This window comes from Mirounga angustirostris, unplaced genomic scaffold, assembly GCF_029215605.1.
Source record: "Mirounga angustirostris isolate CCGP_5_RB_7025 unplaced genomic scaffold, mMirAng1.0.hap1 SCAF_1, whole genome shotgun sequence".
In the NCBI taxonomy this organism is placed as follows: Eukaryota; Metazoa; Chordata; class Mammalia; order Carnivora; family Phocidae; genus Mirounga; species Mirounga angustirostris.
In genome coordinates, this window is record NW_026991709.1 from 212,471,935 (window position 1) to 212,496,158 (window position 24,224).

Below are 24,224 nucleotides of genomic sequence, written 5' to 3' on the forward strand. Positions count from 1 at the left end.
CTCACTCTAATCCTGGTTTTGGGGTGGAGGGGAGGGGACAGATTTTACAGCAATGTGACCCTAAATTCTTGCCACTACCCTCCTGTCCTCCTAGCTCTTAAAAAAAAAAAGAAAAGAAAAAAAGTTGATCTAAAATGCTGACGAGCTAGCTCCGCGTTGACGGTGGGGTAATAAGGACGTGCGTGTGCCCCGCTTCCCGGAGACCCCCAGCACGCACCGCCCCCAGCGGAGGCCCGCGGGCTCCGGAAGGGCGGGAATCCCCGAAACCGCGTGCGCTATAGCGGCCCGCGGGGCGGCCCCCTCCGCCCGTTTCCGTAGTGTAGCGGTTATCACGTTCGCCTCACACGCGAAAGGTCCCCGGTTCGATCCCGGGCGGAAACACACTTGCGTTTTTCCCTCACTGCGACATTGTAAAGCTTCCTCCGGAGTAAATGCGACACTGATTCGTGTGCCGTGGCTTTTAGATTTCGCCCGTCGTTTTAAAAGTTATTTCAAGGTAATAAAAAACTCCCGTTGGGGGATCTTAGCAGGAAAATTTAAATAGGCTATGGTAAGAAAGTACAAAAGGAACCGCTCCGGTTGCGTTGGCCGGGAATCGAACCCGGGTCAACTGCTTGGAAGGCAGCTATGCTAACCACTATACCACCAACGCTCCGGCGGAACTGGCCTTCTCTAGACGGTATTAGTAGGAGTATTGTGGGTCTGGCTGGGTGATACCAAATTGCATGGGGGTGTCTCTCTCCCGCGTTCCTCCCTGCACCGGAAGATGCCGCCCCAGGGAAATTCCAAGCCTCTGGCTGCCAGAGCCGAGCCGGCGGCGCTCCCCCCCAAGCGCCGCGGGCCCCTTGGTACCGCCCGGGCGGTGGCCAATCGTAGGCCGCCGCCTGGGCCGCTCAACTTCCGGGTCAAAGGGGCCGGAGCCGCCGGCTCTCCCGTGTCCGCCGCCGCCGCTGTCCCCCGCGCCCGCCACTTCCGGGGCCGCAGTCCCGGGCATGGAGCCTCTAGTGTGAGGCCCCTCCGGCCCCGGGACGCCTTGCCCAGCCCGGCCGCCACTCCGCGCCGGCCCCGAGCCCGGTGAGCAGCGCCCGTGCGCCCCGTCCCGCCTCGGCCGCGACCCTGAACCCGCCATTGACCGGCCCCACCTCAGCCCTGACCCTGGACCCGCCATTGACCGGCCTCCCAGGTGCCCTCCGCACCCCGGCCCTGCCGCGGACCGGACTCCGGTTCCAACAGCCCCCGGCTCGGTTTCCCCTCAGCCCCGGGCCCTCGCCAGCCCTTCTTTCTCTCCCTACTCCTGCGGTGGCGGGCCACCTCCCCTCTGCCCGGCCCAGCCTCGCCGGTCGTCCCGTCGCTGCCCAAGCCACCTGGCTGTGGTCCCTTCCGGGAGTGGCCGCACCCACAGCACTCTCCTTCCCCGCAGCCTCCGGAGGTCCCCTCCCCGTGCAAACACATGCTCCCTGTATGAGAGCGGAGGCCACCTCCTGCATCTGCTTCCTGCCCCTACCTCCGCAGCCCGCACCCCTCCAGGGGCCAGCCCCTTCTCTCAGCCTTCCTCCCGGCCGGGTCCAGCCGCCCACCTTCTTCCCACGCGGCTTTAGACCAGCCTTGACACTTCCCCATCCCTGCTGCAGCTGAGCCATCAGAAGTGCCCCGTTCCCTTTCCCCACCCCAGCCACTGCCGGTCTCCCGCCCCCCACCGTGAGGAAGTCACTTGTCTCAGTGGCAAGAACCAACGTGCTTTCTAGGAGCTGGGACCGAAGCCCTGGAGGTGTGCACTGTGGTGTAGTCCCCGGCTGGTTCCTGAGAGAACTGGGCCACATGGGAGGTCTTTTCTGCCGGCTGCAGCTCAGGGCATGCAGACAGCACTGGAGGGCTGTGAGGTATCTCTAGAAGCTGAATCAGGCTGGATGGTCGGGACTCCCGCGTGGAAGGAGAGCGAGTTGTTAGCCAGTCTCTCCGTTAACCTGCTGCATTAATGACATGTTTGTTCTGTCCAGGTCTGTGTCCCACGCCGCCTGCAGCTGGAATGGAGGCTTTCTGGACCCTCTAGAAGGTCGGTTGTGCCCGGGTGGGGTGACCATGATGGCTGGCGTGTGGGCTGGTGGGATTCATTTGCATGCTCCAGGATTCAGAAGTCTGCAGGAAGTGGTTTTCTACAACCCTGAGGTCATTGCCCTCCCTGGGCGGTTGGCTGGGACCCAGGCCAGAGGCTGTGGCTTTGTGTGCCCTAGCTGGAGACTTTTATTTCCATCCAGCATCGCTCTCCAGTAGCCCCAGTAAGAACCCCCTGGAAGATTGTGGAGGGGGAATGCTGACTGTAGCTGGATCTGGCGGAGGTGTGGCTGCATCCCCCCCTCACCTAACACGGTGCCTGGCGCTCAGTCAGCATTTGGTGGGGATCCTGGCTCTAAAAGGAGCTTTGGTCCAGTTCTCCCCGTGGCGGGATTTTCAGTGACTTGTTTAGTTGACAGTGTTAGCTGTCATGTAGGTTCTGCCACATCTGGGATTTTACTTGAGCACTTAATTCTGACAGCAGCCCTTGATGTAGGTACTGTCTTAAGTAGCTGGGGAAACTGAGGCACAATTTAATTGAGAGGTTAAACTTAACCTAATTTAACTTAACTGAGAGGCGAAGTGGCTTCTCAAGGTCACAGAGACCAGAAGTTGTAGAGCTGGGCTTTGAGCCCATATCTCTCTGGCAACAGCGACCCCTCTTTTCACCACAGGACTGAGAGTGAGACCATTGCTGCTTATGGTGACATTTGGCTTCATCTCTCCCCTACAGTCTCGGTCCTAGGGCCACGCGCTGCTTTCTTCTTGAAGCCTCTGGGCACCTGCCCACCAGGGGCCTGGTTCCTCCTCAAGAAGGGGTTTGGTTGCTGACCAAACCAGGGCTCCCTTTGACTTTAGACAGCATTCAGGGGAGGACAGGGACTCGTTAATTTGACCAAAAATGCTTCGTGTGTGCCAGGCATGTTTCTGGGCTCTGGAGATACAGAAGGAGCAGGGCAGATGTAGGCCTGCCCCCCTGGAGCTGACATCCCAGTGAAGAGTGCTCGCTCACCCAGAGCCGGGGTGCTCAGCCTCAGCACCCAGATCATTCTTTGCAGTGGGGAGTGGAGGTGAGCGTCCTGTGCACTGTAGCAGCCTCCCTGGTCTGCAAGCCAGTACCATGCCTCTCAGTCGTGACAGCCAGAAATGGCTCCTGGGAGCAGAATTGGCCCTCGTTGAGACCCACTGGGTTAGGGGAATCAGTTGACCCCCAGTGGACTCTATATTCCATAATCATTTGACTTACTGAGGTCCTAGGATGTTGCACCATTTAAATATGTGAATTAAGTGGGAGGGAGAGAGGAGGTGACTCACAGACGCTGGGGTTATACCATCTGACCCATCAGAGATTTATTCTAGTGCCTAGTGACGGCCTAAGGATCTTACTCAGTTTTTCCCCCAAATAAAGAATGCAGAGTTCCTCCTCCTCGGCACACTCAATGCCAGGAGCACCTGCAGTTGAGACAACCACAGATGTCCCCAGACATCCCCAGGGTGGGGGTGGGAGGGCAGAGTCATCCCCCTTGAGAACCACTATTCCAGACTCAGTGCTCTACAGAAGGACCAGGTGTTGCGTGGGGGTGACAAAGCAGCGACTTTGGATTGGGTGCCAGGAAAGACCTCTGAAGAGGTGAGACTAGGACGCGGAGTAGAAGAGGGGATGGGTCAGACAGAAAGCAGGGGAGGGCGTCCTAGGCAGCAGGGCTGGCGAGAGCAAAGGCTCTGAGGTGAGAAAGAGTCGGTGTGTGTAGGGGAGAGTAAGGCCAGCGTGGCTGGAGATCATGGTCAAGGGCCAGGGGAGAAGGTGAGGTCAGGAAGGCCATCAGAGGGTGGCCATAGTGGGGAACTAGGGATTATTCTGTTTCTGGTGAGCACCAAAGATGGCGTCCTTGGCATCACTTGAAACTCCTCTCTTCTCGGGGACTTCTCGCTTTAGGAGGACTGCACCTGCATGACAAAAAAGATGCTGGTTTCTGGCAAATGCCAGGCGCCCTCTCGAATTTCCGGGCAGGGCCTCATCAGAACGCCATTGGTATTGGGTGTTCCTGGAGAAATGGGAAGGGGAGGATGGCTGAGAGCGGGCACTCCCAGACTGCTGGGAGTTGCAGCCTGGGGTCTCTTTGCTCACAGGCTCCCCAACCCTCCTGAGGTCAGCCGAGTGGTTAATGCGGAAGGTTAAGAAGCTCCGCCTGGACCACGAGAACACAGAAGGTTGGAGAAGGTAAGGGGTGTGGCCTCGGGAGCCCTGATCTGTGGGGACGTGGCAGAGGTTCCCAAATTTCCGACAATGTCATAGGTCTGGGAAGATACCCGCCACCACCTGCCACCCCCTACCTTTCTGCATTTCCCCAAGACTGGCTATTTTGAATGAGGAGGCTGTGTGTGCTAGTGCAGGGTTTCTCAGCCTGGTCATTACTGACATGGGGCCAAGTCATTCTCTGTGGGGGCCCTCCTGGGCTCTGTAGGGGATTGAGTGGCACTCCTGGCCCCAATCCCTCAATGTTAGCAACACCCCAGACATTGCCCGGTGCCCCCTCAGGCAGGATGAGCCCCAGCTGAGAACCACTGGCCGGGTGGTGAGGATGTGGGTTTTGGGTCCAACAGACGTGGGCTCCCCTCTGCTTCCTTGTGGGGGTGGCGTTGGGTAGGTCATTTGACCTGAGCCTACTTTTCAGCCTCCCAAATGTGGCTGACCCCTGAGCCCAGCGGTCGAGGTTGCAGTGAAAAGTAATCATAATTATACACATGAGGCCTGGGCACTTGGTGAATCCCGTGTCTGGGGCCTTGCATGAGATGAAGACCATAGCAAGTCCTCTGCCGAGTGGACCTCCCTCACTGTCAGTTTCTATCCCTCCTGGGTTCATTTGCCACAATTCAAGCCTTGCTCACAGCAGAAAAACAGATCACGACCTCCAGGGCTCCCTGGAGGTCGTGATCTAGTTAGCAAGTACAAGCCATCAGGCAGGAAGGGAATTCAGGACGTTCTGGAAGACAGGTGTGATGCTGAGCGCATGAATCATTCCCCAGACTCAGGCTCCATTTCCGGTGGGTAGACACGTTAGGAGGTCACTGATGGAGACCCAAGTCCCCCTTCTCAAGTGCATCGGGTCCCTGGCGGGCACAGGCTGGGCTGCATGCTGAGTCTGTGTAAGGCTGGTTGTGACCGCGGAAGGCCGACGTGCCAGGGGCAGCCCTTGTAGGGCGGAGGACGGCCTGCTGTTTCCAGGGAACCCCCACCTGTGGGGACTCAGCGTGTGTCCCCGGGGCTACTCAGGCATTTCCTCCCTGGAGCTTGGTAGGCCCCCACCCCTCACCTCCTTAGCGCCTGCCTTCCTTTCTGCCTCATCACTGTGTCGTTCGAACGCTCCCAGACCTGCAGCCAGCACTGAGAATCTGCAGTTCCTTCTTGCTTTCTGTCTGCTTCCCTCGTCACAGGCCCTGCTTGGGTCTCTGGTGGATGGCTGGGCCGGGGCAGGGGGTTGGGGGGGGGGGGGTAGCAAGCACCAGCTTGCAGATCACAGACCTCCCCTGGGGCCTTGACCGTGGCTGCACCGGAGCTCCCGGGCTGTGTGCTGGTGGCCTCATGGTCTGCGAGGTGTCCTGCTGACAGGCAGAAGGAAACTGGAGGTGGACCTGGCCTACGTGGCTTGGAATCCACTTTCATTTCCCCAGCTGTGTAAACTCTTAAGTGGAGAGGCCCAGCACAGCTGGCAGAGGATGGGAAGGGCGGCATTTACGTAACCTCTTTCTCGTCCCCCACCTCCTCTGCGGTCTCTCTCCGCTTCTGGGGAGGAGAGGTGAGTGGAGGACCAGGGCGTAGCACCAAGCTTTGGCCTGCCTGGGAGCTCAGGCCACCTGGCCTCATCTAGAAGATTCCTAGAAGTTTCTCCCGATGTTTCATTTCATTTCTCATCTCCTGGACCATATTTTTGCTCCTTGGGCCCTCTGCAGGGATCGGAGGCAAGGTCTTTTTTATTGTTCTTTGCTTGGAAATTAGCCCCGTGATTTTGTGAGTGCTTCTGCCCGGCTCTTAGCTTATGGGGTCCCCTCTGGGAGCCCTGGAGGTCGTGATCTGTTTTTCTGCTGTGAGCAAGGCTTGAATTGTGGCAGCAGTTTCGGGGGGGTGGGGGGGTCTGGGCCGGTTAGAGGAGTCCCCTGGCCTGGTTTTCTGGGCTTGTTGCCAGTAGTGCTCGGGGCCGTGTGGGTTCTGGAGCACTCAGGGCGTCCTGGCCCCGGCCCGGCCCTTGCCTAGCATTGCCCGTGCCCCGCACTGCCCTGAGGTAAACCACAGCTCTGCCGCGGGCCGGGATGCGCTGCATGTGACCCTCGGGCTGTCTCCTGTCTTCTCTGGCTCAGCTTATTTGACCCGAGGGCCCTGAATGCTCTGTTGGCTTGTGATCTGCCTCTTCAAAGCCACCGTAGGAAGTACTGGACTGAGTGTTCTTTTTGTGGCTGGGGGGCAAGAAGCCCTGGCTTGCTGTGCTCCCCCCGCCTCCCCCCCCCCCCCCCAGCCCTGGCTGGGTCACATAGGACTGAGCAAGGGAGGCATTTCTGCCTCTCATCTGATCCAGGGTCACGTTGGAAAGGGGACTCTGAACTTGGCCCGCAGAGGCCGTGCTCAGAAGTGTCTCTCTCCCGTGATGGAGACTCTGGGCCGGTGGGGGGGGGTGGCAGACTCTCTTACTGGCGGGGGCAAGGCCTTCTGGGAACCGGAGGGCACCTGTGTGAAGGGCGGGCACAGCTCTGCCTGCTGCTTCTCTAAAGCCTTGGCCTGTGCTGTCCCTGCCCGTGGGTCTAGCAGTAGCAATTCCCACTTCTGACCAGTGAACCCCAAACTCCGCCCGCAAAGCAAAGCTGCTAATCCCGGAGCACGAGGAGTGCCTTAGTCCAGCAAGGCCTTAGTCCATTCGATGCCCACGGAGGAAACGGAGGCTGCCCTGCTCACTTGGCTGGCCTCACTAGAGACCCCGGCTCTTCCAGAACCAGGTCACTGTGGCTGTGTTTAGATTTCCCTAAGACAAATATTTGCCTGGCTAGTCCAGTCCGGTCAAGAAGTGTGCTCAACAGCAAGGGTGGGAGAAGGGAGGGAGGGCGCCTTGGCCACAGCTGCTCGGGGAAGTAGAGGAGAGAGGAGGGGGGCTGTCTTGAGGGGCATCCATCCCTCATCTGGGGTTCTCACATTGCCTGCACATAGCTGCCCGTTTCTCTGAGCCCCTCTGGCGAGGCACGAGAGTTTGCCGTGCCGGATCCCCAGCTAGCTGGAGGGCACGGGTGATGGGCTTTACCGGTTAATTCTTTATGCTCAGTTCTCTGCACGTGAGTGAGTGTCTCCCAGCGGGCTTAATGAAAGATAGTCATTCCACAGCCCTCTGTAGAATGCCTGCTGGGAGCCAGGGACCTCATGAGGTTTTGGGGACACTGCTGTGAAGGGGATAGGAGATCAACAACCAACCATTGTGACAAATGCTGTGAGGGCAGGGGCAAGGGGGCGGGGGAGCGTGTGGAAGACTATTGGAGAGACCGGCTTTGGTATAGATGGTCATCGAAAGTTTCTGAGGACCCGCCAGATACTTACACTGAGATCTGATTAGAAGTTAGCCAAGCAAAGAGAGGGGAAAAGTTTCAGGCAGAAAAAGAAGCAAATGCAAAGGCCCTGGGGTAGAGAGGAGTCTGGCCTGTTTGGGGAGTGGAGAGAAGGCCATTTTGGCTGGAGGACTGATAAAGGGGGGTTGAGGTTTGAGAGGCTGGCAGGGGTCAGAGGACAGAGAGCCTTGAAGGCTGTGACAAGAACTGGTTTTTACCCCAGGGGCTGTGGGAAACCAAGAAAGAGCTTTAAGCAATGGGAACAGATTTGCAATGGATGTATGGGGTCTGTTGCGATCAGAGGTGGCAGCGGCTCGGATCCAGAACTGTTTGTGGTTGTTGGAAAGAGAATAATTTGGGACATATTTAGGGGGACTGGGAAGGTGGCATGGGGTTGGGGCTTGTCAGTGGGGTCGGGAGTGTCTGACAAGGGGGCAACTTGTAAGTGAAACTTGGGTATCATTGTCTTCCCACCCTGTCCCCTCCTGCTCATAGCTTCTCACTGAATTCTGAGGGGACAGAGAGGATGGCCACCGGGACAGCAGTGTCTGACCGGGGTGACGTGGTCGAGATGGAGGACCCGGCATCCCGCTTCCAGGTGCAGAAGCACTCGTGGGACGGGCTCCGGAACATCATCCACAGCAGCCGCAAGAACTCGGGCCTGATCGTCAACAAGGCTCCACACGACTTCCAGTTCGTGCAGAAGACGGACGAGTCGAGCCCCCACTCCCACCGCCTCTACTACCTAGGTAAGCCCTCCGGCTGCCCTCAGACCCCACAGGCCCCCTTGACCGTGGCAGGGTTTCTGGGACACTGTTACCAAGTTCCCTTGTCTCCAGAAGCCAGCTGGTCCTATCAGAAGGTCCAAAAAGATGGGCCTGGCCCTGGGCAAAATGTCCCACGAGGCCACGCCACCCACGGTGACATCTGTTTACAGTGGAGGTCTGGCACAAGGTGCCCGGGGGGTCAGGTGTGTAGGTGAGCGGAGCAGAGGGTGGTCCGCTGTTGCAGCAGTACTGAGGTTGGGCCTTGAACGTGGCTCTGAGCCCTGAGGTTGTCTCCAGTCCCGGGTGGCTGGACCTGTCCCCCTGAGTCATTTCCCAGGCGCCTGGGCCGGGCCAGTGAATGACTCCTAGCAGTGGGAGACGCCGGCAAGCCCGGACCCTGAGGCTCAAGGAAAGGTGCCACGACTGTGTACCGTGCGTGCCGCGAGCTAATACCAGAGGGTGGCGGCCATGGGCTTGCCATCCCCGCCCGAAATACCTGGATAAGCACGTGAACCGCTAGTGAGTTCCTTCTCGGCGTGTGCCCCGTCAGCAGCCCTTTGTACACCACCTGCGGTCGTTGGCAGGTGTATGTTCCCCACCGGCCAGGTGAGAGCTTCACGGCATCAGTGACGCCTCACGCGGGCCTGGCTGCCGGGAGGTGGACAGCGAGTATCTGTGGAGCAAGTGAACGTTGCCTTGCTTCGCCCGAAGGTCTGCCAGGGCCCGCGGACACCGTGCTGAGCACGTTCCTTTGGAAGTGGCACGACACACGACTGGTGACCGGGGGCAGGTTCGCAGTCTCGGCTCTCCACTCGACATCGAGGGCCCGACCGGCCTCTGCGGACCCGCAGCTCCGGGGACGATGCCGGCACCGGCCGGGCCCTCCGTCAGGGTTGGGGTGAGGGGTGGTGACACCCGTGAATGCGGGTTGTCCTCTGCACAGGGCTGACCCCGGCCGAGGGCGCCAGCAGCGACCGTCGTGGGTGCCACGTGGCTCTCCCCTTCCCGGAGTTGACACAGCCCCTCTCCGTAGAGAGGCACGTGGAGGCCACACGGTGGTCTGGCGGGCGCGGAGTTAGAAGAGGAGGGGTCTAGGTCAGGGCTCAGTGAGCGGCGGCCGCCCGCTTCGTACATGCAGTTTCACCGGCGCCCAGCCACTCCCGTTCATTTCTGCGCCATCGTACCGTCTAGGGCTGCTTCCGGGCGCCGCGGCACCCGAGGCCGTATGGCCCCTAAAGCCGACAATACGCACGTTCTGGGAAAGGGTTTGCCAGCTCTGGCCGGGGGGCGGTGGGCCGGGGTGGGCTTCACGTGTCATTCACCTGAGGGGGCGTGGCTCCCGGGGTCACACGCGGCCAGGACTCGTGGGCTGTGGTGGCCGCTGCTTCTGTCTTCCCCACGATCCTGGGACCCCCCCAGCACAGTGTTCCACCCTCGCCAACTCCAGCTCAGGCTGGCGTCCCGGGCAGGGTACTTGGAAGAGTTTCCCGGGGCTCCTGCTGTCACAAATCACCACCAACTTCGGTGGCTTAAAACAACAGAAATGTAGCCTGTCACAGTTCTGGAGACCTGGAGTCCAAAATCCGTGTCTCTGGGCCAAAATCAAGGTGTCAGCAAGGCCACCCCGCGCTCCCTGCAGAGGCTCTAGGGGCGAATGGGTTCCTTGCCTCTTCTGAGTTCCGGAGGCTCCCGGTGTTCCTTGGCTTGTGGCTTATTGCTGCTGTCTTGGCTGCCGGGTGTCTGAAAACTCTCCCGCCTCCCTTACAGGGACACATTCCACTGGGCCCAGCTGGGTGATCCGGGCTACGCTCCCCAGCGCCAGAGCCTGAACTTCATCCCATCTGCAGAGTCCCTCTTGCTGCAGAAGGTATCACAGTCACAGGCTCTGAGATTAGGACCTGAGCATCTGGGGGCCATTGTTTAGCCAACCACAGAGCTGCTGAAAGGGACAGAAACCCTCTGAGCTAGTTCGAACCACCAGGGGCACCTCATGGGAAAGACACAGGGTTGTGTCAGGGAGCCCCCCGACCCCGTGCCTCATGTCATGGCCCTGAGAACTGGAGCCGCGTGGGGCCCAGGCGTCTGCTTGGCACGTGCTCCTCTCTGTACATCCCCCCCTCACTGCCCTCCTGCCTCCCGCTGCCACACTCCCAGGGTTACCCTTCTCGGGTTCTGGCCACCAGCAGAAATGGATGAGCTCTCTCCAAACTTCTAGGAGAGGGAACCAGACGGGTTCAACGTAGATCAGATGTCTGTTTGTCTGCAGCCTGTGCGTGTGTCTGGGGTTGGGGTGAGTGGGTCCCGCAGACTGCAGGAGGCCTACCACAGTGGGTAGGGGGCAGCTCTAGACAAGGGCTGTGGACTTGGCAGAGACCCCAGAACCTTCCTAGGGCATCTCAGAGCCATCCTGCCTCTTTGGGGGTGACATTGCTCACCCTTGAGCTGATCCTTCCGTGTCCCTCAGTACCTGCAGGGTACCCTTGGCCTCCACCTCTCGTCTGAGTTCTGGGGGCCAGCCTCCCTGAAGCCCCCATGTATTTACGGTGGTCGTTATGCTGGCGCAGCCCCCAAGGGAATGCTAGCAGCCAGCAGGTGTTTATGGTCAGGACAGGAAGGGCCTCCACGGGCCAGGCCCAGTGTGCAGCCTGCCCCCGTGCTTCCCCTGGGAGCCCCTGCCTTCTCGGTGGGCACCAGGCTTGCCACCGTGTGCATGTGGAGCCAGTCACCCCAGGCTCAGGGAAGGCTCTTCCAGATGTGCACGATGACGTCTGGTGCAAAGGACAGATGAACAGAGAAGGACTTCCGTTGCCAGGAAGATGGGATGGTGGCAGCTCCCCCGCTCCACGGGGTCGGCTGGTCCCCCTGCAAACAGGTGTCTCGTGTAGGATAAAAGACTGTGGGACAACTCGGGGAGTCCCTGAGAAGGAAGAGAGGCCTCTTGTGTCCTCGTGACCTAGAGGAGAGCCCGGGCCCAGCGGGAGTCATGTGTCCATCAGGCTGGTTGCCGAGGCCACAGTGCACGGTGACGGAAATGGTGCTTGTGCAGACCTGGGCCACCTGCCACCCTCGTGGATGTTGGGGGCTGGGGTGGAGCTGGGCAGGGAAGGCAGGGGAGGGACAGGGACAGCAGAAGTCAGACCCTAGGCTTGGACACCCAGTGTCACCGTGACAACACAGGGAATGTGCTGGCGTGTGCCATTTGGTGGCATCGCTTATTAAGCCGCTGGGCAGAGGAGGTGGCTCCGATGTCCTTGGCAAGGCCGCACTCTTGACTTCCTGTTTGGAAAGCCCTGGCTCTCCCCCAGAGCCCCGAGAACAGGGGCTGTCCAGAGCTCCAGCTGCTGCCTCCCAGCCCTGCACGCTGCTCCGTGACCATTCTCTTTCACGAGGTCTAATTCCCAGCACCTGAAGCTCACTACTCAGTGGCTTCTCGTATTGTCACCAGTGTCTAATTCCAGAACATTCCATCACTCCCGAAAGAAACTTGGGGCCCATTAGGCATCGCTCCCCTCCCCGTGCCCCCAGCTCCTGGCAATCATGAGTCCACATCCTGCCGCCCTGGAGTTGCCTGTTCTGGACAGTGCACACAAATGGGATCATGCACCGCAGGATTCTCGTCCCCAGTAGTCATGTGATCTCGAGAAGGAAGGACGCCCCGTGGGCGGCCCGGACAGGTAGCATCACGCGCCTGCACCTCTAGCTGGGGATGAGAGAGCGGGACCGCACAGCATCCAGGGTCCCTAGACGTGGGATCGTGATCGTTGCCCACCTGCACATCTACGTGACCTCTGCGTTTTCCCTAAATCAGTTTCCAAAGGAAATCTTATTAACCTCGTGTTTTCCCTTAAATACATTCTTTTACTAATTATACTTCACATGCCAGTTGGATCATAAGTGGAAACACCACGTGGGTTGCCGTGTGGAGAAGCTGCCTGTTGAGCTAACTGTAAAGGGAGCAGACGTTAGCTGTTGGGCTCTAGCCCTGGAGGTGCCGAGCGTGGGGCCTCCCGTACCCGCCTCATAAGCGCGAGAGCATGGGGGAGGCGGTCCTGAAGAGAGGCCGGCATCACATGGAGTCTTCCTCCTGGAGAAACTCAGGACCGAGGGGGCTTGGGCTTCCTGCAGTCTGTTGTTCGCCTGTGAACCACAGCCCTGCCGTCATCCGTCGAGTCGAAGACACTACCAGCGGGGAAATAGGCGTCTTTTTATTTGCCGCTAAGAATGTGACAGCACCTTTGACAATAAGACACACCTGAGAGAGGGAAGAACGTGAGACACGGCGACTTACTGCCGAAACAGGCCCACGTCTCTCCGAGTGACCCATCTCAGGCACCGTGCGACGGGCATTGTTTCCTGCTGCTGCATTCACCCGGCATGCTCGCTAGGCCGCTCCTGTCCTCCTGTACGAGGTTAGGTTAGGTCAGTGGGTGATGTCTGGGGACATCTGTGGTTGTCACCCCTGAGGTGACATCGAGCGCATGGGGACTGGAGGGGCCGCTCAGCGCCCCCCCCAGAGAGTGCCCCAGCCCCACGTCCGTAGTGCCGAGGGGAGAGTGCTGGTCAGATGCACGTTTCCCAGCTCCCTTGCGTACGTTCGCTCTTACTCTAACCCTGTGTTAGTTCTTGGCCCCAGCAAAAGCCTCTAACAGACCAGAGCGTAGCCTGTTGAGAGGCAGGTTTCACTGGCCTCCCTTTTGTTCTCTTGCGTGCTATGCCTTCAGTAACTTTGGACAGGGTCCTCGTGCAGACATCTCGGAGGTAGAAGACCCCATTACTGTTGCTAACGTACTTGTACCCAGGGTCGGAGCGTCCACGGGGAGGGGTTTGCCGCCAGAACACACTGGGAGGAGGAGGTTGAAGCGGAACCAGCTGGGGCCAGCCATGGGGAGCCAGGGTCCTGGCCCAAGACCCTCTCCCTGTCCTGGGCAAGGTCCCCCATTCTGGTTTTTCTCTCTTGTCCCCAAGGGATGCCCTATGGCAGCCGCGAGAATTCCCTCCTCTACTCAGAGATTCCCAGGAAGGTCCGGAAAGAGGCCCTGCTGCTCCTGTCCTGGAAGCAGATGCTGGATCACTTCCAGGTGAGCTGCACGGTGCAGGGCTCTGGCAGGAGCCGCCCTGGGCCTCACCCATGGGCAAGGGAGGCCCCACGCATTTCCCTGGGCCCTCAGCCCCTAAGTGGCCCCAGCCTGGCAGCTAGTGCAGAGCCTGTGGAGAGGCGTGTGGGCCTCCCTCCCCTCCTCCCCACTCTTCTCAAGCCCCAGAGTGTGTGCTCTGATAAGAGCTCTTATCAGAAGCATCTCTTCCTTTTCGATGCCTCACCAAAGACTTGGAACCAGTCCTGCCAAGGCCCTTTGATGGGGACTGGGCTAATAATTAACATCATCCAAAGTCAGCTCGCCTTGGCTGGGGAGGGACGAGGCTGCCTTTGCGTCCGCTGAGGTTGACTTCTTTCTGGTTGTAAAAGCAGTGTGACAGTACTGTGTGGCAGGGGTGGGGGCACATTCTGGATTTCTCTGCGCTGATATGACAGCTCCCATTTCTGCCGTCCCTGGTAGGCCCCAAGCCGACCAAGCATGGGGTTCGTTGTGCTTCAGGTTCTGCTTTTCAAAAATGCGTTTCTGGCTGTTAACGTTCCTTGCATCTCCACGTCTCATTCAGAATTCTCCTCAGGGATGCTGCGTGGTGTCCACGGTAGTCTACCTGCTTAGATGCCCCCCAGGGTTAGGTGGGTGGGTGGTCAGGTGGTCCTGAATTTGCCCCGCTCCCCCTATGCAGAGAGCAGGAATGGGTGGCGGTGGGTGGGTTCACCAAAAGTTCTGGCTGGACAGGATGGTGATCCAGGCAGGAGGGATTGGCGCTGGGGACCAGGAGACAGCACCCCTTGGGTGGCCCTCCGTGCCGGTGGGTAGGGGAGAGCTCTGTCTGTCTTGGAGAGGCTCTGTGGACAAACGTGGGTCGAGAAAGCCCAGAGATGGGCCAGGAGAGGAGGAAGTCTCCAGTGAGCCCAGAACCGGTCAGCCTGCCCCGTTACCCCAAGCCTGCTGAGCACCATCACAGGCTCCAGGCTCGGGCCCGCTCGGGCCCCCTGGGAGCTGCCCTGAACAGCTCTGCTCGGCAGAGAGTTCTCCCTGGCCTGGACCGCAGGCAGATCGGCAGACTCCTCTCAGGAATGCCCAGACCAGAGGATCCACGGCCAGGGTGCTGGGGCCCCTGGCTGCACCGCTGACGTGGCACCGTTCTATGTGTCCCCAGGCCACTCCCCACCATGGGGTCTACTCTCGGGAGGAGGAGCTCCTTCGGGAGCGGAAGCGCTTGGGGGTCTTCGGCATCACCTCCTACGACTTCCACAGTGAGAGCGGCCTCTTCCTCTTCCAGGCCAGCAACAGCCTTTTCCACTGTCGGGACGGGGGCAAGAATGGCTTCATGGTGAGCCCTGGTCACTGGCCGCGGGTGGGGTGGGGGGCTGGGCAGCCTCCTGTCCCCCCTGAGCCAGGCCTCTGTGTCCCCAGGTGTCTCCCATGAAGCCCCTGGAAATCAAGACCCAGTGCACCGGGCCCCGGATGGACCCCAAGATCTGCCCTGCCGACCCCGCCTTCTTCTCCTTCATCAACAGCAATGACCTGTGGGTGGCCAACATCGAGACAGGCGAGGAGCGGCGGCTGACCTTCTGCCACAGAGGTGAGGCCGGTGGGGGCGGGGTGGGGGGGGGCGCGCTCCTGGCCCCGGGGGGATGGGGACCTGCAGCACTCGTGTGGACGGTTATCGTGGCCACCGGCACAGCTCCCGGAGAGGCCCCCATTCCCGCTCCATTACCCCCAGGCTTCAAGCAGCTTCCTGGACCCTCCCATGTGGTCCTGCCGTGGCCCAGCTGCCTGGCTTTTGGCCTCCTCTACAGGAGTCGGCCACGGTGGCCTGTTTCCCCCACCAGACGCTTACTCTGCCTCTCTGCTCTTGCGGGCCCTCCACCTCCGCCCTCCTGTTTGACTCTGCCTGGTCAGGCTCAGATCTCACATGCTTCCTGGGTTTTCCCTCAGCCCCTGCTCCCCAGAAGTGACCTCATCCTCTGGCATATGTGTGTGGAGCTCTGCACCGGCCATGGCCTCCGGTGACCTGGCCCCCATCCTGCCCCACAGCCCCAGCACCCTCTCTCTAAACCGAAGCTGCTCAGCCCAGGCCACTTGGATGCTGGCCACGTCCAGAGACATTGTTGGCTGTCATGCTGGTTGAGGACGCTTCTGGCATCAAGTGGGCGTGGGGATGCAGGTCAATCCCACAGTGCGCCCGACGCCCTCACCCGTAGGATGCTCCGGCCTCGAATGTCCGCAGTGCTTGGGGGCAAGGGCCTGCTCTGCACTGTGTTCCTCACCCCATCCGGCTCCCTTCCCATCCAGGCTCACCCAGCGTCCTCGATGACCCCAGGTCTGCAGGCGTGGCCACCTTCGTCATCCAGGAAGAATTCGACCGCTTCACTGGCTACTGGTGGTGCCCCACGGCCTCCTGGGAGGGTAGGCACCTTTGCGTTTGTCAAAGCGCTTCCCCAAGTGTCCCTTTTATTACCAGAGCCACAGTCTACTTGCTTTTCTGCTCTTTGCTCTTTTCACCTAAAACAAACCTCAGCCACCTTTCTATCAGTGTTAGTGTCCCAAGCCATTCAGGCTGCTGTGACAGGGCCCCACAGCCCCAAGTGGCTGATCACCTTGGGATAGGATTTGACATTTTGAATTTGGGGAGCAGGAACCTTCAGTGCATTGCAGTCCGCACACAGGGAACTTGGATGAGAGTAACTGTCCCTGGGGACCACAGTTGGTTTAAATTAGTTCTTGGTTGTTTCCAGATTTTGGTTTTGCTTTTGCTTTGTGTCGTAAACAATGCCACAATGCACATCTTTGTATATATATCCTGACCTTCTGGGAGGTTCTCAGTGGTTCTTAACCAGGGACAGTTCTGTCCCCAGGAGACGCTGGGTGACGTCTGGGGACATTTGTCATTGTCACGACTGGGGGCTACAGCTATCGAGTGGAGAGGAGCCGGGGCTGCTGCTCAGCATCGTGCAGTGGCCAGGTCAGCCCTGCCCATAGGGAATGATCCAGCCCCAAACAGTCCCCAGTGCCAAGGATCACAAATCCTACCATCTTTTTTTTTTTTAAAGATATTATTTATTCGTAAGAGACAGAGAGAGAGAGGCAGAGGGAGAAGCAGGCTTCCCGCTGAGCAGGGAGCCCGATGCGGGACTCTGTCCCAGGACCCTGGGATCATGACCTGAGCCGAAGGCAGATGCTTAACCATCTGAGCCACCCAGGCGCCCCAAATCCTACCATCTTGAGAAAGTTCGAGCAGTAAGAGAGTTGAGCCGAAGCTGCACACAGCTTCAGTCTCGATGGGTTTTGCCAGCAGCTTATGGAGGAAGCCAGATCGCAGGTCCTTTTGTATCTCTTTCTCTGCCCACATACTGCGGGGCTGGTATTCAGTCGAGCCAGGCCCGTCTTCTAAGGGTGGAGGACCTGTTTCTGACCTATGTGCCGCTCACTGATTTCTCCGTGGCCTTGGAGCCTCGGGGAGCTTTAGCGGGGTGCACGGCCGTGTCAGAGCCCTGTCTGCCGCGCACTATTGCCTTGAGTTCAGCTCACCTCGTCCTTAAATTGACTGGAAGGGAAGCCTTTGCAGTCCTAACCATCAGTAGAAGCGAGACACTGAATCCGGTGCTGGAACGCAGCCAGCACCACACAAACCGAGGTCGGCTCCCAGGAGGAGGCATCCCTGGTCCATCCATGGGGAGTCATAGGTGAGGGTACAGGAAACTGTAGAGACAGGGTTCCTTTTCAGCAGCCTTAGAAGGAATGGCCACAGGCTCCTTCCCCATGATGTCAGCCCCACCAGCCCCGCATTCCAGTCTAAAGTGTCACCGCCCGGTGATTCATGCACTTTTCATAATGGTTTTTATCCTCAGCCTTCTTGAGCCAGGCCCCAAGTGTTACTCTGTGTGGGCCGCCAGAACAAAGCCCCACGGATGGGATGGCTCAACAGCAGGCATTTACTGTCCCGGTCCTGGAGGCGGGGAGTCTGAGGTCAGGGTGTCGGCAGGGCCGGTTCCTCCCAAGGCCGCTCTCCTTGGCGGGCACACGGCTGTCTTCTCCCCGCGTCCTCACGTGGTCATCCCTCTGCGTATTTGTGTCTTCATCTCTTGTTATAAGGTCACCAATCACATTGGATCAGGGCCACTCTAATGACCTCATGTTAATTTGGTTCTCTCTCTAAAGCCCTCTCCCCAAATCCAGCCCCATTCTGAGGTTCTGGGGGCTCCCAACACAGGAATTCAGTGAGGATGCAGTTCAGCCTGTAACACCCCATAGGGCCACCTCCCATGCCATTCTGTGCTGGGACCAGCTCAGTTCTCATTCCCATTGCCAGGGTGAGGAAACGGGCCCTAGGATGAGATGTGACAGGGTTATGGTCTAGTAAGCGGCGGAGCTGGGCTTCTAGCCTTAAGGCTCATGCTCTCGTCTGGGCCCTGTCGTGGTAGAGCTGAGTGCCCCAAGCATGCAGGAGAAGGGGGGGGCGGCAGCAGGGATGCAGAGCACCCCAGCAGCTTCCCCGCCCCTTCCCAGGTTCAGAAGGCCGCAAGACGCTACGGATCCTGTACGAGGAAGTTGATGAGTCCGAGGTGGAAATCATCCACGTGCCCTCTCCCGCACTAGAAGAAAGGAAGACGGACTCCTACCGATACCCCAGGACAGGTGAGGGCACAGGGCAGCGGTCTGGGCCTCACAGAGGAGGCATGTCCCAACCAGGATTCCCCACAGGACCCAGAGAAGCAGGCTGGGCTCGAGAACAATAGCAGGACCGGGGCCACGATGGATGGTACCTGCCCTCTGCCTCGGGGTGCAGGAGACGGTGGGGGATGGGCGGGGGTGAGGGGGTGCAGGCCCTATCCAAGGGCATGTCAGACACTTGTCACGTTGTGAGAATACAGATTCAAGTTTGCCCCATTTCTCAAGAGGCCAGAAATCCAAATTTCTCTAGGAAACAGCCTACTTCTTAAACATTCTTTGAATTACTTAAAAATACTTAGTGATTTGCACACAGTACACATGCGGGTCACATTCAGCTTGTTTCTGACCTCCTTGGAAGCATGCAGGAAGCCCCTATTATGTGCTGTGCCTGACAGAGCTTTCCAGGGCGTCTCCAGCCCCTGGTGTAAGTGGGAAATGTCCGCTTTCCCCTGCCCCTCTCCCACGGTGGGACCGACGGGAGAGCTGACACTCAGATGCTACCCGCCCAGGTAGCTAGAGCCATGCAGGCCACAGTCGGGATTGGTCACAGAAATAGCTGGAGCCTGACCCCAACCCACCTCTTGAAAGTGCCACTTGGCCATCCCAGCCAATCAGCCACCTGCCTCCCGACAGCTCAGGACCAGGCTGAGTCATGTGGCCACCTTTCTGCGTCGTTGATGGTTCTATTGTGGATGTGTCCTGTTTTTGCCACCAACTTGTTTCAAGCTCTCCGAGGCAAGGAGGCATGTTCCTTAATGCTCGTGTCCCTCCTCGACCCACCTTCCCCCGGCACAGGGTCATGTTCTTAAATGGTAAAGATGGTTGTCACAGCACTGTCAGGAACAAGGTCCAGGTCCAGAGTCAGGAAGGCCTGCCTGAGGGGCTTTGTGCCTGGACCAGAGGGGTGACGACGCGCCCATGGAGAGACCTCCGGACACCCGGTCCCTTCCCCCCCCCCCCCCCCCCCACAGTGGCTTTGTTGCCTTGCTGGAGCATTGCCCCATACGTCGTCCCAGACACCTGCTGGATTCACCTCCCTCTATTTCTGCAGGCAGCAAGAATCCCAAGGTCGCCCTGAAGCTGGCCGAGTTCCAGACTGATAGTCAGGGCAAGGTGAGAATGGCCAGGGGGCCCGGGAGAAGCCTCTGCATGGAGGAGAGGAGGGGCTGGGGGAGGTGCTGGAGAAGGTGGACAGGCGGGCGGCCTCAGCAGGCCACTTGCCCCTGTTCCGAGGGCACGTGCTCTCCTTGGCCAACTGAACCTGAAAAGGCACCCCATCACTCAGCCTCCGTCTCAACACTGAGCGGTGAGCCCGGCCTCCCCTGCCTCCGCATGAGGAGGCGATGCTGGTGAACACCTTTGAGCAGAAGGTCCCGTAAGGGTTTCCAGAACAGAGAGCCCCATTGGGTAGTCGTCCAGGGGACTCGACCTCTGAACTGGCCATTCCCCCTCCCCAGCATTTGGGTAGATCCTCGCATATAACTTCATTGGAATGGTCAGTGCTCCAGACACTTCTCTGTGTCACCTGGGGTCAGGACAAGTGTCCTCATCACTCAGGGAGCACTTGGTCAGGACCCCACAGCCAGGAGGGCAAAAGAGGCTATGACTGAGGAAGGTGCTGGGCCTCAGAAGGGAAACACCCACACGCCAGAGGTTAGAGCACTCAGACAAGCTGAGGACACTCTTGCACATTTCTGTCAGAATGACTTTTTGTTCGAGGTTTCAACAAAAAGCATTAGATATCCTTATTTTCATGATTTGGGGGCTTAGGTCTTGGTTTTGGAATGATAAGGCCCTAACCAAACCCCTCCTCCACTCTTTACCCAAATGTTCTGGCAGATTGTACACACACCTGACATTAGGTGGCTTTGCTGAGCCCCTCCCAGTTGTTTCAAGTGGTGCCTGGCCTGTCAGACAAGCAGGGTCCTGAGTGGCCGTGGGTGGCGCCAGCTGGGGACCGGGCAGCAGGGGGATGTGGGGCTGGGGGCCACGCTGAGGCCCTGCCTGCCTTTCTCCCATTGGCCCTCTGGAGGCCGTGCCACCCTGAGCCCCCTAGGAAGCTGCAGCGGCCGCAAGTCGTGTTGCCCAGGGCCACCCGGCTCTGCAGTGACAGTCCAGACCAGAGCCCTTGGGTTCCAGCCCACAAGCTGTCATATCCAAGTACCACATCCTGGGGGCTTAAACAACAGAAGTGTATCGTCTCCCAGCTCGGGAGGCTGAAAGTCTGGTAGGAAGGTGTGGGCAGGGCTGGCTCCTTGCGAGGCCGTGAAGGAGAATCTGTTCCTGGCCCCTCTCCTTGCCTTGTAGATGGCTGCCTTCTCCTTGCACTTTGCCACAAGGCATCTCTCTGCCCCTCTGGCCCTGGGATCCACGCTCCATAAGGCGACCACCCCCTTTTTTGGATTGGGACCACCCTATTCCAGTACCACCTTAACTGATGATACCGGCAACCACCCTGTTTCCGAATCCGGCCCCATTTGGGGGGCGCCAGGAGTCAGGACTCCGACATAGGGGTCCGGGGGGCACCGTGTCTGCTGCGGAAGCGCCCGTCTCCTCCTGGGCAGCGTGTGGTCAGGCCAGAGTGTGACCCGAGTCTGCTTTCCCTTTAGGTCGTGGCGACACAGGAGAAGGAGCTGGTGCAGCCCTTTAGCACGCTCTTCCCCAGGGTGGAGTACATCGCCAGGGCCGGGTGGACCCGGGACGGCAAGCAGTGAGTGTCAGCAGGACACGGAGGGCTCTCCTTGTCACTCCTTGTCACTCACGTGGTAACCCTCCTGCCACGATGAGGACGAACCTCTCTAAACGGGGCCCCAGACCGCTGCCCGCAGGCCAGATTGGGCCTGATGCCCGTTTTCTTTTAGCCCATGAGCCGGGAACAGCTTTTGTGCTTCTGAATGATCAGGGGTTAAAAACAAAAAAAACCCTAAAGGAGGAGAGTGTTTCATCACACATGAAAATGAGCCGAACGCCATGTTTCAGTGTCTATAAATCAGGTTTTATGGGCACATGGCCACACTCCTTTGTGTACGGATCGTCTGTAGCGGCTTTCACGCTAGGTCGGCAGGGCCGGCCCAGAGAAACTGTGTGGCCCACAAAGCGGAGCTGTCTACCTGCTGGCTCTTTGCTAGACAGTTTGCTCCTCCAGCTCCACACACTCATCCCAGAGCCTGGATGGAGGCCCCATGCCTTTGGTGGGCCACAGGCTCCGGTGGACACGCACGTCCCTGTGGCGTCACTCGCTGGTTTGGTCTCCGTTGTTGTCTCCATGCAGAGATCCAGGTTTCCCACCTACAGTACTAACAGGCCTCAAACACGTTGTCCATTTACAGTTAGAAAAGATACAGTTTTTTTTTCAGTTTTTCAAAGTTCTGTTTCAAAGCAGTTGTTTTGAGGACAGAACATAATGACAAAAGAGCTCCCAAACAGGATTTTTTTTTTTTTTTTTTTTTTAAGTAATCCCTACACTAGTGTGGGGCTCGAACTCATGACCCTGAGATCAAGAGTTGCACTCTCCCCGACTGAGCCAGCCGGGCGCCCCCCCCCCCCAACAGGATTTTTTTTTTAAGTTGCTGTTTGCTTCCATCTCAAGTCCTTAAGGACTCATGTTCAACAGAATAAACAATTTATTCCCCCCCAAAATAAAGAAAGAACATTGTTCATACAGAGCAAAACAGGAAGTAAAGAATCGTGTATGTGGCAGAAATCGCAAACGTTTTTGAAGTGCCGCTCTAAAGTCTAATGACACAAGATGTTTCCAAACTAGTTGGGTTATAGAGGTCTATCACCCCTCTGGGCTCCCCTGAGGGCATGTGCTGGCCCAGAAACCGTTGTGTGCTACGGTCTTACTTGGTCAAGTGTAGACAATGTTGGCAAAGGAAGAATGGTTCTGGTCCCACATAAGTTTGGGAAGGGAGGTGTCGTCACCCGGCTTCCCCCCGCTGGGCCCTGAGGCCTTCAGCTTCTCTCTCTTGCTTTCTCAGCGCCTGGGCTATGTTCCTGGATCGGCCCCAGCAGCGGCTTCAGCTCGTCCTGCTACCCCCAGCCCTGTTCATCCCCACTACCGAGAATGAGGAGGAGCGGATGGCCTTCGCCAGAGCAGTGCCCAGGAACGTCCAGCCGCATGTCGTATATGAGGAGGTCACCGATGTGTGGATCAACGTAAGAGTGGGGAGCTGCCGGGTGTGCACCCGCCCGGGTCCCCAGATCCCCAGCAGAGCAGGGCCAGGGAGGGCGGGAGTCCCAGGGGGCTGGGTTTGTCCTCCACATGAGTCCAGCCAACGGTCAGAGCCCCACCTTCTGATGCCTCCTCCCTCTTCTTCCCGGACAGGTTCATGATATCTTCTATCCCTTCCCCCAGTCAGAGGGAGAGGAGGAGCTCTGCTTCATCCGTGCCAACGAGTGCAAGACTGGCTTCTGCCACTTGTACAAAGTCACTGCCATCTTAAAGCCCAGTGGCTACGACTGGAGTGAGCCTCTCAGCCCTGGGGAAGGTGAGCAAAGCCTGATTAACACCACCGCTCACCCGGTCAGCCGTCTGTGGTTCAGTGCACTGCTTACTCACTGGCCCCGCCCTGTGACCAGTCCCATGAGGGAGGGTCAGGATGAAGAAAAAGCCAGCCTTTCCCGAACATCGGTCACGGCCTGGCAGGGGTTATTAGAGCCAGCTGTTCATTCAGTCAGTGGTATCTGTGTAGCACTTACTATGCTCCAGGCCTGTCTCACCCCAGGGGTTGGCACACCACAGCCATGGATCAAATCTGGCCCACCGCCTGTCTTTATAAATAAAGTTTTATTGGCACATGGTCACGCTCATTCATTTATGGAGTGTCTGTGGCTGATCTCATGCCACCATGACAGAGTTGAGTAGTGTGACGGTGGTGTGACATGTATCTTGCAAAGCGGAAAATATTGGCTATCTGGCCCTTTGTAGGAAAAGTGGCCAACCGCTGCTCTAGGTGCCAGGGGTATAATTATAAGAAGAGAAAGGAAAATCCCTGCTCTTATGGAACTCTCTAGTGGAAGAGATGGGCAGTAATGCAAAAACCATCGAGAGTGATGTTCGTGGTGGCAGATGCAGCAGGATAAGAGGCTAGAGAGTGAGGGGCCTTCTTTCTAGCATGGGAGGTCAGGGATCATCTCTGGATAATGTGTTATGAAGCAGAGACCTGGAACAGGTGGCAGAGGCAGCCCCACAGATCCCAGGTTGAGGGCACAGCTTGGCAAAGGTCCTGGGGCAGTAGCTGCCTGGTGTGTTGGAAGAGCAGTGAGGAGGCCCTTGTGGCTGGAGCAGAGTGAGTGAGGGGGAGAGATGGAGGAGGGGTGGACAGAGAGGGGATGAGGCAGGTCATGTGGGGCGTTGGGGGCCTCAGGAAGGACTTGGGCTTTTACCATTGATCTTATATCAGTTGAAAGCCATTCCTAGGGTTGCTGTGTGGAGTACAACCTGAGGGGCAAGGAGAGGTGACAGGGATGGGTCATGGCAGCAGGCTGGGCTAACGCAGGTAGATTTGATTCCGGATGAACTTTGATCTCTGAGTCACCACGGTGTGCTGGTGGATTAAATGTAGGGTCAGAGAGAGAAAGAGGAAAGGCACAGGAGCATGGAGGGTTTTTGGAGGGTCAGTGTGAGACAGAAAGACTATGGGAGGGGCAGTTTTAGGAAAGAAATGTCCATTTGGGGTTTGGAGGTATTCACGGTACAGTGCCCAGGAGTGGCTGTGCTGTGTGGTCTGCGTGCCCGGAGTGCCGGCGAGCAGAACACATCTGCAGTGGGCGTGTGGGTGTCCTCACAGACGGCCTCTCCGGCCTCACAGCCTCAGGACAGGAGGGAGCACCACAGGCCGGTCTGGGTGGGGAAGCAGTGTGGGCTGAGAGCCAGCCCAGGGCCCCTCGGGCTCTCCAGCTTGTGCAAAGGTCCTGGGGCAGTAGCTGCCTGGTGTGTTGGAAGAGCAGTGAGGAGGCCCTTGTGGCTGGAGCAGAGTGAGTGAGGGGGAGAGATGGAGGAGGGGTGGACAGAGAGGGGATGAAGCAGGTCATGTGGGGCGTTGGGGGC

At 58.5% G+C, this 24,224-nt stretch overlaps 1 protein-coding gene and 2 non-coding genes across 5 annotated transcripts in view; 2 read left to right on the forward strand and 1 right to left on the reverse strand.

Moving 5' to 3' along the window:
* The first annotated feature begins 308 nt into the window (after positions 1-308).
* On the forward strand, positions 309-381 carry TRNAV-CAC (transfer RNA valine (anticodon CAC)). The gene has a single exon. It is a non-coding gene; the product is annotated as a tRNA-Val (tRNA).
* A 199-nt stretch (positions 382-580) lies between these two features.
* Positions 581-652, reverse strand: TRNAG-UCC (transfer RNA glycine (anticodon UCC)). Its single transcript has one exon. It is a non-coding gene; the product is annotated as a tRNA-Gly (tRNA).
* Positions 653-893: 241 nt separating this feature from the next.
* The window catches only part of DPP9 (dipeptidyl peptidase 9), a 41,031-nt gene continuing 17,700 nt past the window's right edge, over positions 894-24,224 (forward strand). For 2 of the 3 annotated variants that reach the window (XM_064572941.1, XM_064572950.1), the window contains exons 1-13: positions 998-1,074; positions 1,998-2,053; positions 4,183-4,273; positions 8,131-8,384; positions 13,368-13,480; positions 14,655-14,828; positions 14,912-15,080; positions 15,794-15,907; positions 18,008-18,136; positions 19,224-19,285; positions 20,782-20,882; positions 22,153-22,330; positions 22,500-22,662. In XM_064572941.1, the coding sequence (XP_064429011.1) occupies positions 4,218-4,273; positions 8,131-8,384; positions 13,368-13,480; positions 14,655-14,828; positions 14,912-15,080; positions 15,794-15,907; positions 18,008-18,136; positions 19,224-19,285; positions 20,782-20,882; positions 22,153-22,330; positions 22,500-22,662 (1,513 nt within the window). In that variant the 5' untranslated portion in view covers positions 998-1,074; positions 1,998-2,053; positions 4,183-4,217. Of the gene's footprint in view, positions 1,075-1,997; positions 2,054-4,182; positions 4,274-8,130; positions 8,385-13,367; positions 13,481-14,654; positions 14,829-14,911; positions 15,081-15,793; positions 15,908-18,007; positions 18,137-19,223; positions 19,286-20,781; positions 20,883-22,152; positions 22,331-22,499; positions 22,663-24,224 lie in introns of all 3 variants that reach the window. The other variant, XM_064572955.1, reaches the window with a different exon arrangement.